At 44.9% G+C, this 13786-nt stretch overlaps 1 protein-coding gene across 1 annotated transcript; it reads left to right on the top strand.

Annotated features, from left to right (window-relative positions):
• The first annotated feature begins 1336 nt into the window (after positions 1-1336).
• On the top strand, positions 1337-11319 carry LOC129777747 (fatty acid synthase-like). Its single transcript, XM_055784210.1, has 6 exons — positions 1337-4399; positions 4457-6427; positions 6484-6904; positions 6967-9108; positions 9170-9519; positions 9584-11319. The coding sequence occupies exons 1-6, from the start codon at positions 3957-3959 to the stop codon at positions 11268-11270; spliced, it is 7014 nt and encodes a 2337-aa protein (XP_055640185.1). The 5' UTR covers positions 1337-3956; the 3' UTR covers positions 11271-11319.
• The last annotated feature ends 2467 nt before the right edge of the window (positions 11320-13786 follow it).

Raw genomic sequence — 13786 nt, 5'->3', positions numbered from 1 at the left:
GTTTTTATTCTAGCGGCTGCATAAGTTGCCCGTTATTGGCAGCTCTATTCGGGAAAGCACACAAATGGACAGAACAAATGTATGGGGAAATGGGAATGTTTCCCATTTTCATCAATTTAAAGCATATACAGACTATGGGATTGTAATGTATAGCATATCAAACAAATCTTAGAAAATTTCGATTCGATTCGATTGGTATGCAAATCGTTAAAATCCGTTCGCAGCAAAAATAGTTATTAACGTTAACTTTACTTCATAAAAACGTGACCTGTTTTCTGATTTGGCACCCTTAATGTAACACGTAGTCCTACGTCAAAAATTTTTTTTTCTCATTTATAATGTTTAGACATTCAAGAATATCTACTCTTCGGTTCACAGAATTATCCTACAGATTTCTCATCCGTTGCAAGATCATGAATCCATTGGTGATTGATAACTTCGAAAATCTACTCCAGCTGACTCCTCAGTCAAGTTTTATGTCTTTATACCATGAGTACCTTATCCACGACGTGCACCCTTCACCAGGCATCTCCAACCAAGTTTGCTTCCCATACTTTTGCAATTCCTCTGTCATTTTTGATCTGTCCATGCGACAAAAAATCCATGGAATACCAGATCACCTACGCTCCAATGTTATTCCGTCGATATTTTCGGAAAAATATGGGAAAGTTGGATCTGATAAAATGTTCTTTACTGACGGTTCACACATAAACGGGTCCACTGGCTTCGGCATCTTCAATGAAAATTCCAGTGCCTCTTTCAAACTCAAAGATCCTTGTTCCGTGTATGTCGCAGAAATGGGTGCGATATACTATGCTCTAGGGATCATTGAAACACTGCCCATCGACCATTATTTTATTTTTTCAGACAGTCTCAGCTCAATAGAGGCAATCCGCTCAATGAAAGTTGATAAACGCTCATCTTATTTCCTAACAAGAATAAGACATCTATTGAGTGTTTTGGTCGAAAAATTATTCAAGATTACCTTAGCATGGGTTCCCTCTCATTGCTCGATTCCGGGGAATGAGAAAGCGGACTCGCTAGCTAAGGTGGGCGCTTCAGAAGGCACACTTTTTGAAAGGCAAATTGCTTATAACGAATTTTTTCACATTTCTCGTCAGGACACACTCGTTGGCAGCGCATGTGGAGTGAAGATGAGTTCGGTCGTTGGTTACACACGATTATCCCTAAGGTCTCGACGAGTGCATGGTTCAAGGAATTGAATGTAGGTCGTGATTTCATTCGCGTGATATCTCGGCTTATGTCCAATCACTACAACCTAAACGCGCATCTCTATCGCATTGGGCTCGCAGCAAACAATCTTTGTGATTGTGGCGATGGCTACCACGACATCGAGCATGTTGTCTGGTCGTGTATCCGGTTCCATGCTGCTCGCTCTCAGCTCTCTAGAGCACTGAGAGCACAAGGCAGACAATCGGATATCCCCGTCCGGGATATCTTAGGTAGCCGGGATCCTGATCATCTGCTTCATCTATACCTGTTCCTCAGAAACGCCGATGTCAACGTTTAATGATGTTTCCTTCGTTGTGTCCCCGTTTCATATCCCTCCTATCCGATCGATAAACTTTTACTTAGTCGCGGCAATACATACACACACTCTTTACAGATGCACGGGCCGAAGGTTGTGCAGTCCACTGATCATTCAACAAGAGCCAAAGGTTGTACCGCTCATGACAACTCTACACGAACTGATGATTGCGCCGGCTAGTGACCATTCTATCCTGGATTCCTCGAGTCGAGAAATACGCACTACGCTAGATATGGGGTACAGACTAGGGAGCGTTGCTGATTAATGGTCAGCTGCATCCCAATAGGAAGTAGCCCGTGTCGGGCACACGTATAGAGCATCGAAAACTGCAACATACCAATTATGAGAACACTTGTAATACTAACCTCGAGCCAACCGCGAGTAATCGGTTACATATTACTAACATAGTTGTAAGACAAAAATTGTCAAAATATTGGACTCCCGGCCCCGTCAGACTAACGCCACATGTGCCTTAATAAAAAATATATTTTGGAAAAAAAAAAGAATATACCCTAGAAAGGACATTTCTAAAATCCCATTTTTTACCGAGTTATTGCCCTTTTTATGATCCTCTATCCTCGTCCTCGACACAAAACTTCAAACTTTGTGGGAAAAGAGAAAAACCACAAGGTGTGAAATCATGTGAATACGGCAGACGATTTAGGAACTAGACGCGATATCGAGTTAACAATTAATGTGATTTCAGTGATTTGTGACTAGGTGCATTTTTAAAATAGTCCAATTCGTCGAATTCGACGGACTCTGGCCAGCAAATTCTTCAAAATTTTGAGATAATCAAAATTTTGAGATAATCAGATTTTGAGATAATCAAAATTTTGAGATAATCTCCATCGAAACCCAGTTGAGACACTGTGTATGATACCCAATGTCTGCATACGAAAATGTTGATTGTTTTAATTCGGAAATCATAAGTTTGGTGTCCTTGTTAAGCCTCGTGTCCAATTCAATTCTGTTTCGATTGCATGAAAATATAGAAAAAAATATCAATTATAGCTACAGTACTTGTACGCTAACTGGGCTGAAAAGGCAGCTCGAATTCCACTCGCTAACTGGGCAGACATGTCAAACGTCAAATGAAACTGAGGGAAAGTTCAATTAATTGTCCATTGTTAAACATCGTAAGAAAGGTTTCCACAAAAATTTCATGCTATTTAATGAAGTGTTTTTGTCATGCGAAAATGATGTCAATCTCAGATTTTTTGGCAGCAAAACTTCAAATTCGATATATTACTGAAAACAGCTAACTGGGCCTAGTTTAAGAGCAGTCCAGTTAAAGTACGCCCAGTTAGCGAACGACTACTTTTTCTCGAATTAATCGTTCCATTATCATTTGATATTATTTATTTCAATTATGGAAGTATTTTGTTTTTTACATTTTCTTCACCTTGAACTTTCAACAACACAAACCGATGTCCAAAAATTACAGAACCGTCCACGAGAGGCGCTTCTAAAATGAGCAGTGATTCCGAATTATATGTTATAAGATCTTAAATGCTGCTTGTGTCAATAACAAAATGTGTGTCAGTGGCGTCGAGTGGAGCTTTAGCACCCGGGTCGAAGTGTCTTGTTCACCCCCACCCTCTTCGCTATTTGTATATGACATATGCCGGATGGCGAAGTATTCATAATTTTATATACGATCATAATTTAATGATCATCATAATATATAAATCATAATTTTATATACGAGCACATTCGTCGTTGCGGTAGTTCAATTATGATAATGTGGGTCTGCGGTGGGGATCAGGTGGGAACCTGATCGTATTGTTAAGCATACACAGTCCAGAGAAGAAAAACAAGTGCCACGCGCCAACTTTTCTCGGAAATGATCGCCTAGCAAAATATTTCAGTGTGTACCAGGTAATAGCATACAGAATGGTCAACTTCCCCAGATTCTGTTGGGGTTGTTATTGTTCTATGCACTAAATTAGCATTGGTGATTTGACGGTGTGGTGTAATCATATGCGCATACGGTCATCACTTTCGCTGCTGCTGTCCATTGCTGCTTTCTTGCAGCCCTCTGTTTGACGCAAGCTTTAACGCATTTCCCATTTCAATTCTGGCTGAACAAAAATATATTTCAACATGCAAATCCTAACCTTGCCTAATTCTTGCAAGTGTTATTTTCGGCGGGACCTTGGCAGGAAAGCCTGCCACCCTACCTGCAATTTACAGTGATTTTCGGCGCCACTATCCTCCGATTGTGGAGCAGCGTATCGGTGTTCTGCTATTACCCATTCAATGCAAATTGGGGGTGCCGGACGCGCGCGGTCTATAACAATCCGCGATATAAAACAGTGCGCTTTTCAAAACAGCCTATCAGTTCCCATTTTGGCTCCTAATTGCTTGCGCAAGGTGAATTGTATTTTTTTTCTCTTTGGACGCGATGGTTTGCGATGGTAGTTCTGATTTTGGTTCGGTCGATCTGGATGAGTGCGTGGTGATCGCGGGTATGTCTGGCCGCTTCCCGCGGACAGACAACATGCGTGAGTATGCGGACTATCTGTTCAACAAGCACGACTGCGTGGACGACGAAGAGTCCCGCTGGCCGCACACAATGCCCGAGGTTCCGCGACGTTCGGGAAAGATTAACAATCTGGACAGGTTCGATCGGGAATTTTTTGGACTCAGTCGTAATTTGAGCAACGCGATGGATCCCCAGCTGCGGATGCTGATGGAGCATACGTACGAGGCGATCCTGGATGCGGGCGTGAATCCGGAGACGCTGCGTGGTTCGCGCACGGGAGTTTTCTCGGCGATATGTTTCTCCGAAACCGAGGCGACGATGCTGATGCGGGTTTGTCCGGTGAAGGGGTACGGGATGTTGGGGTAAAATATTGAAATGTTGATGGTTTTTCGAAGAATTGATTTATGGATCTTTTACAGATGTGCACGATCGCAACTGTCAAACAGGATCTCCCACACGTTTGATTTCACCGGTCCCTCTATGGTCGTAGACACGGCTTGCAGTAGTTCTATGTATGCCTTCAACCTTGCTCGCAGATGTATTTTGAGTGGAGAGTGTGACGCAGCGATCGTGGCGGGAGTAAACCTTTGTTTGCAGCCCTACATTACGTACCAATTTGCTTTGCTTGGTGTCTTAGCTAAAGATGGCTATGCTAAGCCCTTCGATGCTAACGCTTGTGGATACACTCGGAGTGAGGCCGTTTGCGCCGTGTTTCTACAAAAGGCAAGGGACGCAAATCGAATCTACACTCATATACTCACCAGTAAAACCAATTGCGATGGGTTTAAGCCTGAAGGTATCGCTTACCCTTCCGGTAAGCTGCAGGGTAAAATGTTGAAGGAGGCGTACGGCGAAATCTCGGTGGATCCGTCGACGATCTCTTTCATGGAAGCTCACAGTACTGGGACGATCGTGGGAGACCCGGAAGAGTGCGATGCAATAGACAAGATCTTCTGTACCAACCGTGATCGTCCTCTGCCGATAGGTTCGGTCAAATCAAACATGGGACATGGGGAAGCAGCTGCCGGGTTGGCTTCGATCGTGAAATGTGTGTTTGCACTCGAGAGCGGTATAATCCCACCCAATATTAATTTCACAACTGTTCGGACGGACGTACCGGCATTGGTTGCCGGGCGCTTGCAAGTTGTGAGTGATCCTCAACCTCTCGAGGGAACCCTTGTTGGGGTAAACTCGTTCGGTTTCGGCGGAGCCAACGGACACACCCTGTTGCGTCGTCATATGAAACAGAAAGTGGAGTGCGGGGTTCCACAAGATGATATCCCTCGTTTGGTGATATGGTCAGGCCGAACTCAGCGATCGGTTGAAGTTATGTTCGAGGATATCGCACAGCGGGCTCTGGATGGCGAGTTTATCTCACTGATGTACAATGTTCAGAGACATCGAACTCCAGCTCATCGCTATCGCGGATTTGCGATCTTCAGCAAGCAGGGAACGGAGAAACCCATTGTGGAACTTTCTAAAATTGAGCGTATTGCTCTTGATATCGCGCCACTAGTAGTGGTTTTCCCAGGTATTAATTTACGCTGGAAAGAGGACCTAGATTCACTCTATCAGTTCCCACAAGTTCGTCTAACGGTGGCCAAGTGCTGCTCGGTGTTGAATAACATCGGCTATAACTTCTACCAGGTCGAAGACGCCCAAACGGATATTTTGAAACTGATTATTGGATCAACAGTACTACAGTTGGCCTATGTTGATCTGTTGAATGCAATTGGGGTAACCATAAGTGCCTTCGGGGGTCACTCTATAGGCCAGTTCACGTGTGCATACCTTGACCAGTGTCTAACGCTGGATGAAACGGTCAAACTTGCCTATGCACACGGAAAAATATTCGCCGAATATAACGTCAAACTATCGCACAACGCATTTCTCGAGCTGGGCGCCAAACGTCCGGCGCCACCCTTATCCTTCGATGGATTTGCTCACGAGAAAACCTTAGCATCGCGCTATGGCATCGTCGGGGGACCTCTGAGTTCAACCCGTACCGTTGTCGACCAGCTGAAGTCACGCGGTTCCATCGCAGAGCATCTGCCTTTCGTGAGCTTACGCTGCGACAAAGAGTTTGTCGAAGAGTTGGCGGAACAGCTGGAACACATCGTTCGGAACATTGTTCCGAACCAAGCACGGACCTCCTCGCGATGGTATAGCGCGAAATCCTCATCTCTGTTCACGTCCGCAGCTGTACACGAATCAACCTCCATCGTTCATCTGCTGGAGCGAATTCCCAGCAATTGTCGATTGCTGGTGGCGCTCACCGAACAGCAGTCGATGGAATTGGTTGTGAAGCGTCTGAATCGGACCATCAGGTGTCTGACCGGCGATCAGCAACCGGAGAATTCCGTCATGAATGTTTTGTCCACACTGGGGCAGTGAGTGTTTGCAAACCTCGTGTCGATGGCGTCAACTAATCCATGAACTCTTTCAGGTTGTACCTATCCCAGCATGACTTGAATCTACTCAATCTGTATCCTCCAGTGGAGTTTCCCGTTTCGCAAGGTACCAGTATGATATCTCCGTTGATAAAGTGGGACCACCGGGAGTCGTGTATGGTTGCACGGTTCGAGTTTTGTTCTGCCAGAAGTTCAACGGTTCAAAAGTACAAAATTTCTTTATCTGATAAGGAGTTTCAGTATATCACGGGGCACTGTATTGACGGAAGGATTCTGTATCCGGCAACTGGATATTTATGGTTAGTTTGGGATCTGATGGCTAACTCGGGTCGCCTGAATTTAGTTAGTTGTCCGATAGAGTTTAGCGAAGTTCAGTTCATACAGGCAGCCTCGTTGACGAGAGCTCAGCCGATCTCACTGACCGTTATGTTGCAAAAGGTGTCTGGAAGGTTCGAGGTATGTATTGGTACAACATGTTTAGTGTGGACCATTGACCACAATTATTCATGTGTTCGTAGATCATGGACGGTACAACGCCCTTGGTGGTCGGTTATGCCCGGCAGCTTGAAGATTCTTTCACCGGTTTTCCACCCTGCGAGAAGAGGGAATCGCAAACCACACTGCTAACCAAAGATTTCTACAAAGAACTACGACTTCGGGGCTATCATTACAACGGGTTGTTCAAATCGGTACTTGAAGCTGCCAACGATGGATCTTCGGCGAAGATCGAGTGGAAGGGGAATTGGGTGCCCTTCTTGGATTCAGTACTCCAGATCGGTATCATCGCAGTCGATTCGCGATCTCTGATGGTCCCGACTGCCATCGAGAGCTTGACGATTTACCCACAGCAACATCTTTCCCTAATGTCTCGGGATGCGGAAGAACGAGACTTCTTTGAGGTTAAAAACTGCGCCATAACCAATTCCTCCACGTGTGGAGCCGTACGCATCACTGGCGTTCGAGTTAACATCATTGGCAGGCGCAATCCTCCGGGTGTGCCTGTGCTGGAGACCTACCAGTTCATTCCGTATCATCCAACCACGGAAATGTCCATGCTGGAAACTGTACGAATGTGTGTTCAAATCGCGCTGGAGAACAATCCAACTAATAAACTGAATTGTGTCGAGATCTATGAAGAGGACACTACCGTGCTGCTGCCATTCTTCGGTGAAGCCGCTGCTGATCTCCCTCTGATTAATCCAACGCTAACGCTGCTAAGCGCTAAAGAATTGGACATCCCGAACGTAACAATCAAAGACGAGAAACTGTACGAACAATCAAACCTACAGTTTCTAGTGTGCAACAATAACCTGAGCGATGCCGCCTTTCTACGGGATGCCTTAACCAGCCTGACCCTCACCGGGCACCTGGTCATCCGAAGCGATCGCGATCAACCGTTCCATGTTCCTTCCAAGTTGAATCAGATCGCCAGTTTTCCTGTGGAAAACAATCAAACCCTCTGGCTGCTGCAAGTCGAACCAGTCAGGGAACCCCCGGCGGTGATTCGAGTCCGCTCGGATGACACCAACTTCGATTGGTTACAGGAGCTGAAGGCCACAATCAAAACAAAGTCGGTTCTGCTGTACACCCAGGATGATCCGACGTCCGGTATCATCGGGCTGGTGAATTGCATCATTAGGGAGCCCAAAACGAACGGTGTTCAGTGTTTCTTTGTGGATGACCCAAATGCCCCCGCGTTTTCCCTAGATGATCCCTTCTACAAGCAGCAGATCGGTTTGAATATGGCCATCAACGTCTATCGGGACGGAACCTGGGGAAGCTATCGTCACTTGTTACTGCAGAATAAGCCTAAGGTTGAGGCCATCAGCAACCATTGCTATGCAAACTGTTTGACCAAGGGTGATTTGTCAACGTTGACCTGGGTCAACGGTTCCATGAATGTTGCCCCACCTAAAGGCGAACTAATTCGGGTTGTCTACAGTGCTTTGAACTTCCGAGACGTAATGGTTGCGACCGGTAGAATCTCCTCGGATGTGCTATACGTTGATCGACTGGAGGAGGAGTGTCTTCTTGGAAACGAATACTCGGGTGTCTCCGTTAATGGTCGACGTGTGATGGGTGTGCTATCATCGGGATCGATGGCAACTTTGGTTGAGTGCGATCCGCAGCTAACGTGGACCATCCCCGACAGTTGGAGTCTGGAAGATGCCGCCACAGTTCCGGTAGTCTACGGTACGGTGTACATGGCGTTCTTCGTTTGTGCTCACATAAAGAAGGGGAAGTCGATCTTGATCCACGCCGGCAGTGGAGGAGTTGGTTTGGCTGCAATCCAGGTGTGTCTCACGTACGGGTTGGAGGTTTTCACCACCGTCAGCACTGCCGAAAAGAGGGACTTCATCATGGAAAGATATCCTCAGCTCAAGAGGGAGAATATTGGCAACTCGAGGGATATCTCGTTTGAGCATATGATCAAGCTGAGAACGGGAGGGCGAGGCGTGGACTATGTGCTGAACTCGCTAGCCGAGGAGAAACTTCAGGCCTCTATAAGGTGCCTGGGAAGGAACGGACACTTCCTGGAGATAGGCAAATATGACATGGCTAAAAATTCGCAGATTGCGATGCAGCTGTTCCAGAAAGGGTTAACCTTCACCGCCGTGATGTTGGACGCCATGTTCAAAGGGGAATTCTCAGAAAAACAGGTAAATTTCATACAACCAGACTTGAACTCTATTTGATTGTGCAATCGTGCTACTCTTCCAGCGTCTCCATGCCCTGCTGACGACAGACATTAACAAAGGTTTTATCCGACCGTTGAACACAACGGTGTATCCGGCGGTAGAGATCGAGAAGGCGTTCCGTTTCCTTGCCAGCGGCAAGCACATGGGAAAAATTCTGCTTCGTATTCGCGAGCAGGAAGGGGACATGCAGACCGTACCGATTGCCCATCTTCCGAGGGTTTATTGCAACCCGAACCACACCTACATCATCATAGGTGGTCTTGGAGGGTTCGGACTGGAGCTGGCAGACTGGTTGGTACTGCGAGGCTGCCGGAAACTGGTACTCAGCTCCAGCCGAGGTATCACGAAACCTTACCAAGAATTCAGGATCAAGTAAGACCCACCTTAACGTCTACCGCGCATTCTTTGCAATGACCAACCTTACGATCTTTTCCAGACTATGGAACAGCTATGGCGTTCGAACGGTTGTGACCACAGCGGACATAACAACGCCCGACGGCTGCAAACAACTCATTCAGCAGGCCGCCGAACTCGGTCTGGTGGTTGCCATCTTCAATCTGGCGGTCCAACTGCGCGATTGCATTCTTGAAAACCAAACGGTACAAACGTTCACCGAATGTTTTGCGCCGAAGGCGAATGCTACGACGTATTTGGATGATGTGAGCCGACAGCTGTGTCCGAACCTACGGTACTTCGTGGTGTTTTCGAGTGTGTCCTGTGGGCGAGGCAACGCCGGCCAGAGCAACTACGGTATGGCGAATTCCGTCATGGAGCGGATCATCGAGAAGCGAGTGGCGGATGGATTGCCCGGTAAGGCCATCCAATGGGGTGCCGTGGGTGAGGTCGGTATCGTTGCGGATTTGGCCGAGGATAAGGTGGACATGGAGATTGGAGGTACGCTGCAGCAGCGAATTTCGTCTTGTCTGCAGGTGCTGGATAATCTGCTGTTGAACGATAACCCGATCGTGGCGTCCATGGTTGTGGCTGAGAAGCGGGCTGGGAGTGGCAGTCGAAACATCATCGAAGCAGTAATGAACATCATGTGTATTCGCGATTTGAAGTCCATTTCCATGGATAGTACACTGGCGGATATCGGCATGGACTCACTGATGGCAGTAGAGATCAAGCAAGTGTTGGAGAGGGACTTCGACATGTCATTATCTCCACAAGAGTTGCGGACTTTAACATTCTTGAAACTACAAAAATTGGCGGACGAGAAAAAGATCCGTGACGAAGCTAAGGATGGTCATGAACCAGAGAAAGTCGTCATTGGATTCGAAATGTTACTTAGGAATTTGGGAGATGAAAAGTTTTGCGATGAGGTGGTTTTGCGACTACCTTCACTAGCGGAAGATGGTCGACCCATTTTGATTATCCCGGGTTTGGAAGGAGTGGCAGGAAAAGTGTGGCACACCATTGCAAGCGGGATAAATGCTCCCGTTTTCATTTTACAAACATTGGTAGCTGCAGATCATCACAGTATACCCGAGATGGTTGACCTGATAATGGAGGAGCTTTGCGATAAAGTGTTCCAAGACTTCAACGATTATTCGATTGTGGCTTACTCCTTCGGATCGTATATTGCGCTGGAACTTGCGAGAAGACTACAGAGCAGAAATATCTCGGGAAAACTATTGTTAATCGATGGTTCCCCGGCACTCCTTTATCAGCTTTCATTGGAATATTTAGGGGAAAACCCTCCAGACGCACTGATCGAGAAATTCCTAATGGCGGGTATCATCTCACTTGTGCTACCAAATCAACCGCCAGAGAAAGTGTACTCCATCATGGAGGTCCCAACGTACGAAGCTCAAATCGAGAAACTTATCGAGGTGGGGAAAGATAAGGCGGATTACACGCCAGATTACACCCGAAGAATTTCCAGAGCGCTGTTCAACCGCTGCAAACTCGTTTGTCGGCCAGACGCTGCGAACGGGGCAAAATTAAATTTGCCGATTGTCCTGGCAAGAGCATCGGAAGCATCCACTTCGAACATTGGGGAAGACTATGGGCTGTCGGGTCACACGACGGGGCTCGTATCGATTAGAACGGTGAGTGGTACTCACATGACGATGCTGGAAAATCCGGAACTCATAGAAATCATAAATAGCGTTAATGTGTAGATGTAGTTTGTAAAAGAAAATAAAGAGGTGTTTTTTCTTGCTGGTTAAAGTTCTTGTTCGCTTCCTATGAAAAGTTCCAACAAATTTCGTATTCATCACCTCCGAAACTAAGGGTAAAAGAAAGCAGCTAATCGAAATCATTTCACTGTCGCTTTTGTTATTTACTCGCTGCACGTCAGTCATTAGCAACACAAATATCGATACAAATCGAATTAATTGTTCCAGGTGAGGGCCACAGGTCTTGGGTCGATGGTGGAAATTAATTATCTGTAGTCATTACTACCGTTGTCTTTTGACACTGTGGATCGGAGAGTCGTTCATAACATCGATATTTACGAGTTACAAGACACGTGATTATTTTCCGTAAAACTATAGGATCATCACACATATACTGCTGGTTGAGAAGTTCACGGAGCGGAATGAACGCAGCTGTAAAGCTTTGGTTTACAACGATATTCTCCCTCAAGTTCAATACACTATTGTCAGAGATTCTCCAATTCAGGGGAGATCAGAGTAAAACCTACACTCTCAGGTTTTCCACATTTTTTTCATTTTTTGTGGCATCAAATCGTTACAGAACTTCTCTGAAACTCTACATGGACCATTCTACAGAATCGGTTGATCATTCTTTACAGAGTTTCTCAAAGTGGTGACCTCCTGGTGTCGATTTAGGTTTTCCAGGGGTCGACATAAACGAAAATTTATGTTGGGGGTCGACGAGGTCCCTATTAACACTAGGTTAATTCATTAATTGCATTTTTTACATAATCAAACAACATGCTCGATATTATGACATGATGAACTACAATTACATAAATTGTTAGTAGCAAGACCTACACGATAAAAACATGAATTGTGAAAAAAATCGTTATAAGTGCGATTCACATACAACATCCACGTCACGTCCACGTTCCGTCACGTCACGTTACGTCAGTTATTCTACCATGCAATTCTTATGGAAACATTCACATACACCGGCAACGTAACGACCCGTCAGCATACGTTCAACGAAAACGACCGGCAGGATTTGTAGAAAAGAATAATTGACGGAGACGGACGGCTCGTTTGGTTTTTGTCTGGGCTTTGTGTCTCGGCTTTTGTTTTGATTTGGTTGTACAGTAATTTATATCTAATTCGACATTAAGCTAATTGAACAGATCTGTGATGCAATACGTTTAATTTTTACCTCTTATTGGACATTTTTGTAAACATTGAGTTCGGAGACCAAATTATGGCCCCACATTGAAAGTCGCCACCAGTCGCGAATGTCCAATTACTGGTCAAAATCGACTCCAATGCGACACTGAATGGTGCCTCAGCATATCGCATGATAAGTAACTTACTGTACTTTTTATGCCAACATATCTCTTAGCTCCAAATTTCGTAGTGAAAATCATTCGCAACTAGCTGAGAGAAATATTCTATTTATTATTATTGTTGAATAAGGGTCGGACTACGGGCTTTAAGAAGTTATATGATTGAATTCAATGATTTTCATTGAATTTTTCAAAATTTAGAACTGATTCTAGGCATGCTGATTTGAAAGAGGGCATTGCAATTTAAAATTGTTGTAGGTGGCGACACCATGAATAACATTACATAAATCATTCGTTTGACATTTGACGTAACGGTGCTGGTGGAAGCATTGACTGCATGTGTGAATTGGTGGAGACGTTGACGGAACGTAGACGTTTTTCTCCGTAACGTTCTATGTGAATCGCACAATAAGCATCAACTCACGTTGCGAGCTAACGCCCGAATTTAGACAAAAAAAATTGCTTGTTGCGTCGGGGAGGAAAGCGAATGGTTATTGCAATCGAAAGAAAACATACCCATTTTAATCGTCAAATTGTTAATTTTATTTACTATATTCACTATTCATGTTTTAAACAAAAATTATAGGAGGTTGTGTTCAAGACACGACCGCATTGTAGACGTAGAACTACGCTGTAGTTTAATTCAAGTCGCTTGTTTATAACTGCGGATATTATTCTATAATACTACGAAATTTTGAAATAACCATTCTACCAGTTTGGTCGCCCTGAATTGTATTTTTTATTGTAGAATCATTTGACGATAATTGTTTGATGATTCATTCTTGTGCTCTACGAACAATAGATGCTCGACATAAGCGCAGCTGTCATCCTTAGTGGAGAAAGTTTTGCTACTGGCAAGCGAAACCAAATCACATACAACATTTCAGAACGACATTCACATTCTTGGTGACTAAATAAACGAAATAAACTCTATCTGTTAATCTCAACAACCTCAAAAAGAGCTGCATTGCTTCATTATGATCAAGATTAGCGCAAATGCAATCCTAGTTGAAAGTAGTTTTGCGAGCCCAAATAAATTAATAACTTAATATAACTTATTGAATAACTTGGTATTTCCCAAATAATTTTTTGGTGCACAACCTTAACTCTTGCATCACCATAGCGTCAGTTTAATGCATTGATGATAGAAAACAAAGAAATTTAAATGTTTGGAAAAAGGCTGAATATTTGCCTGAACAG

This window comes from Toxorhynchites rutilus, chromosome 3 (assembly GCF_029784135.1).
Source record: "Toxorhynchites rutilus septentrionalis strain SRP chromosome 3, ASM2978413v1, whole genome shotgun sequence".
Lineage (NCBI taxonomy): Eukaryota > Metazoa > Arthropoda > Insecta > Diptera > Culicidae > Toxorhynchites > Toxorhynchites rutilus.
This window is presented reverse-complemented; position numbering and strand designations above follow the sequence as displayed.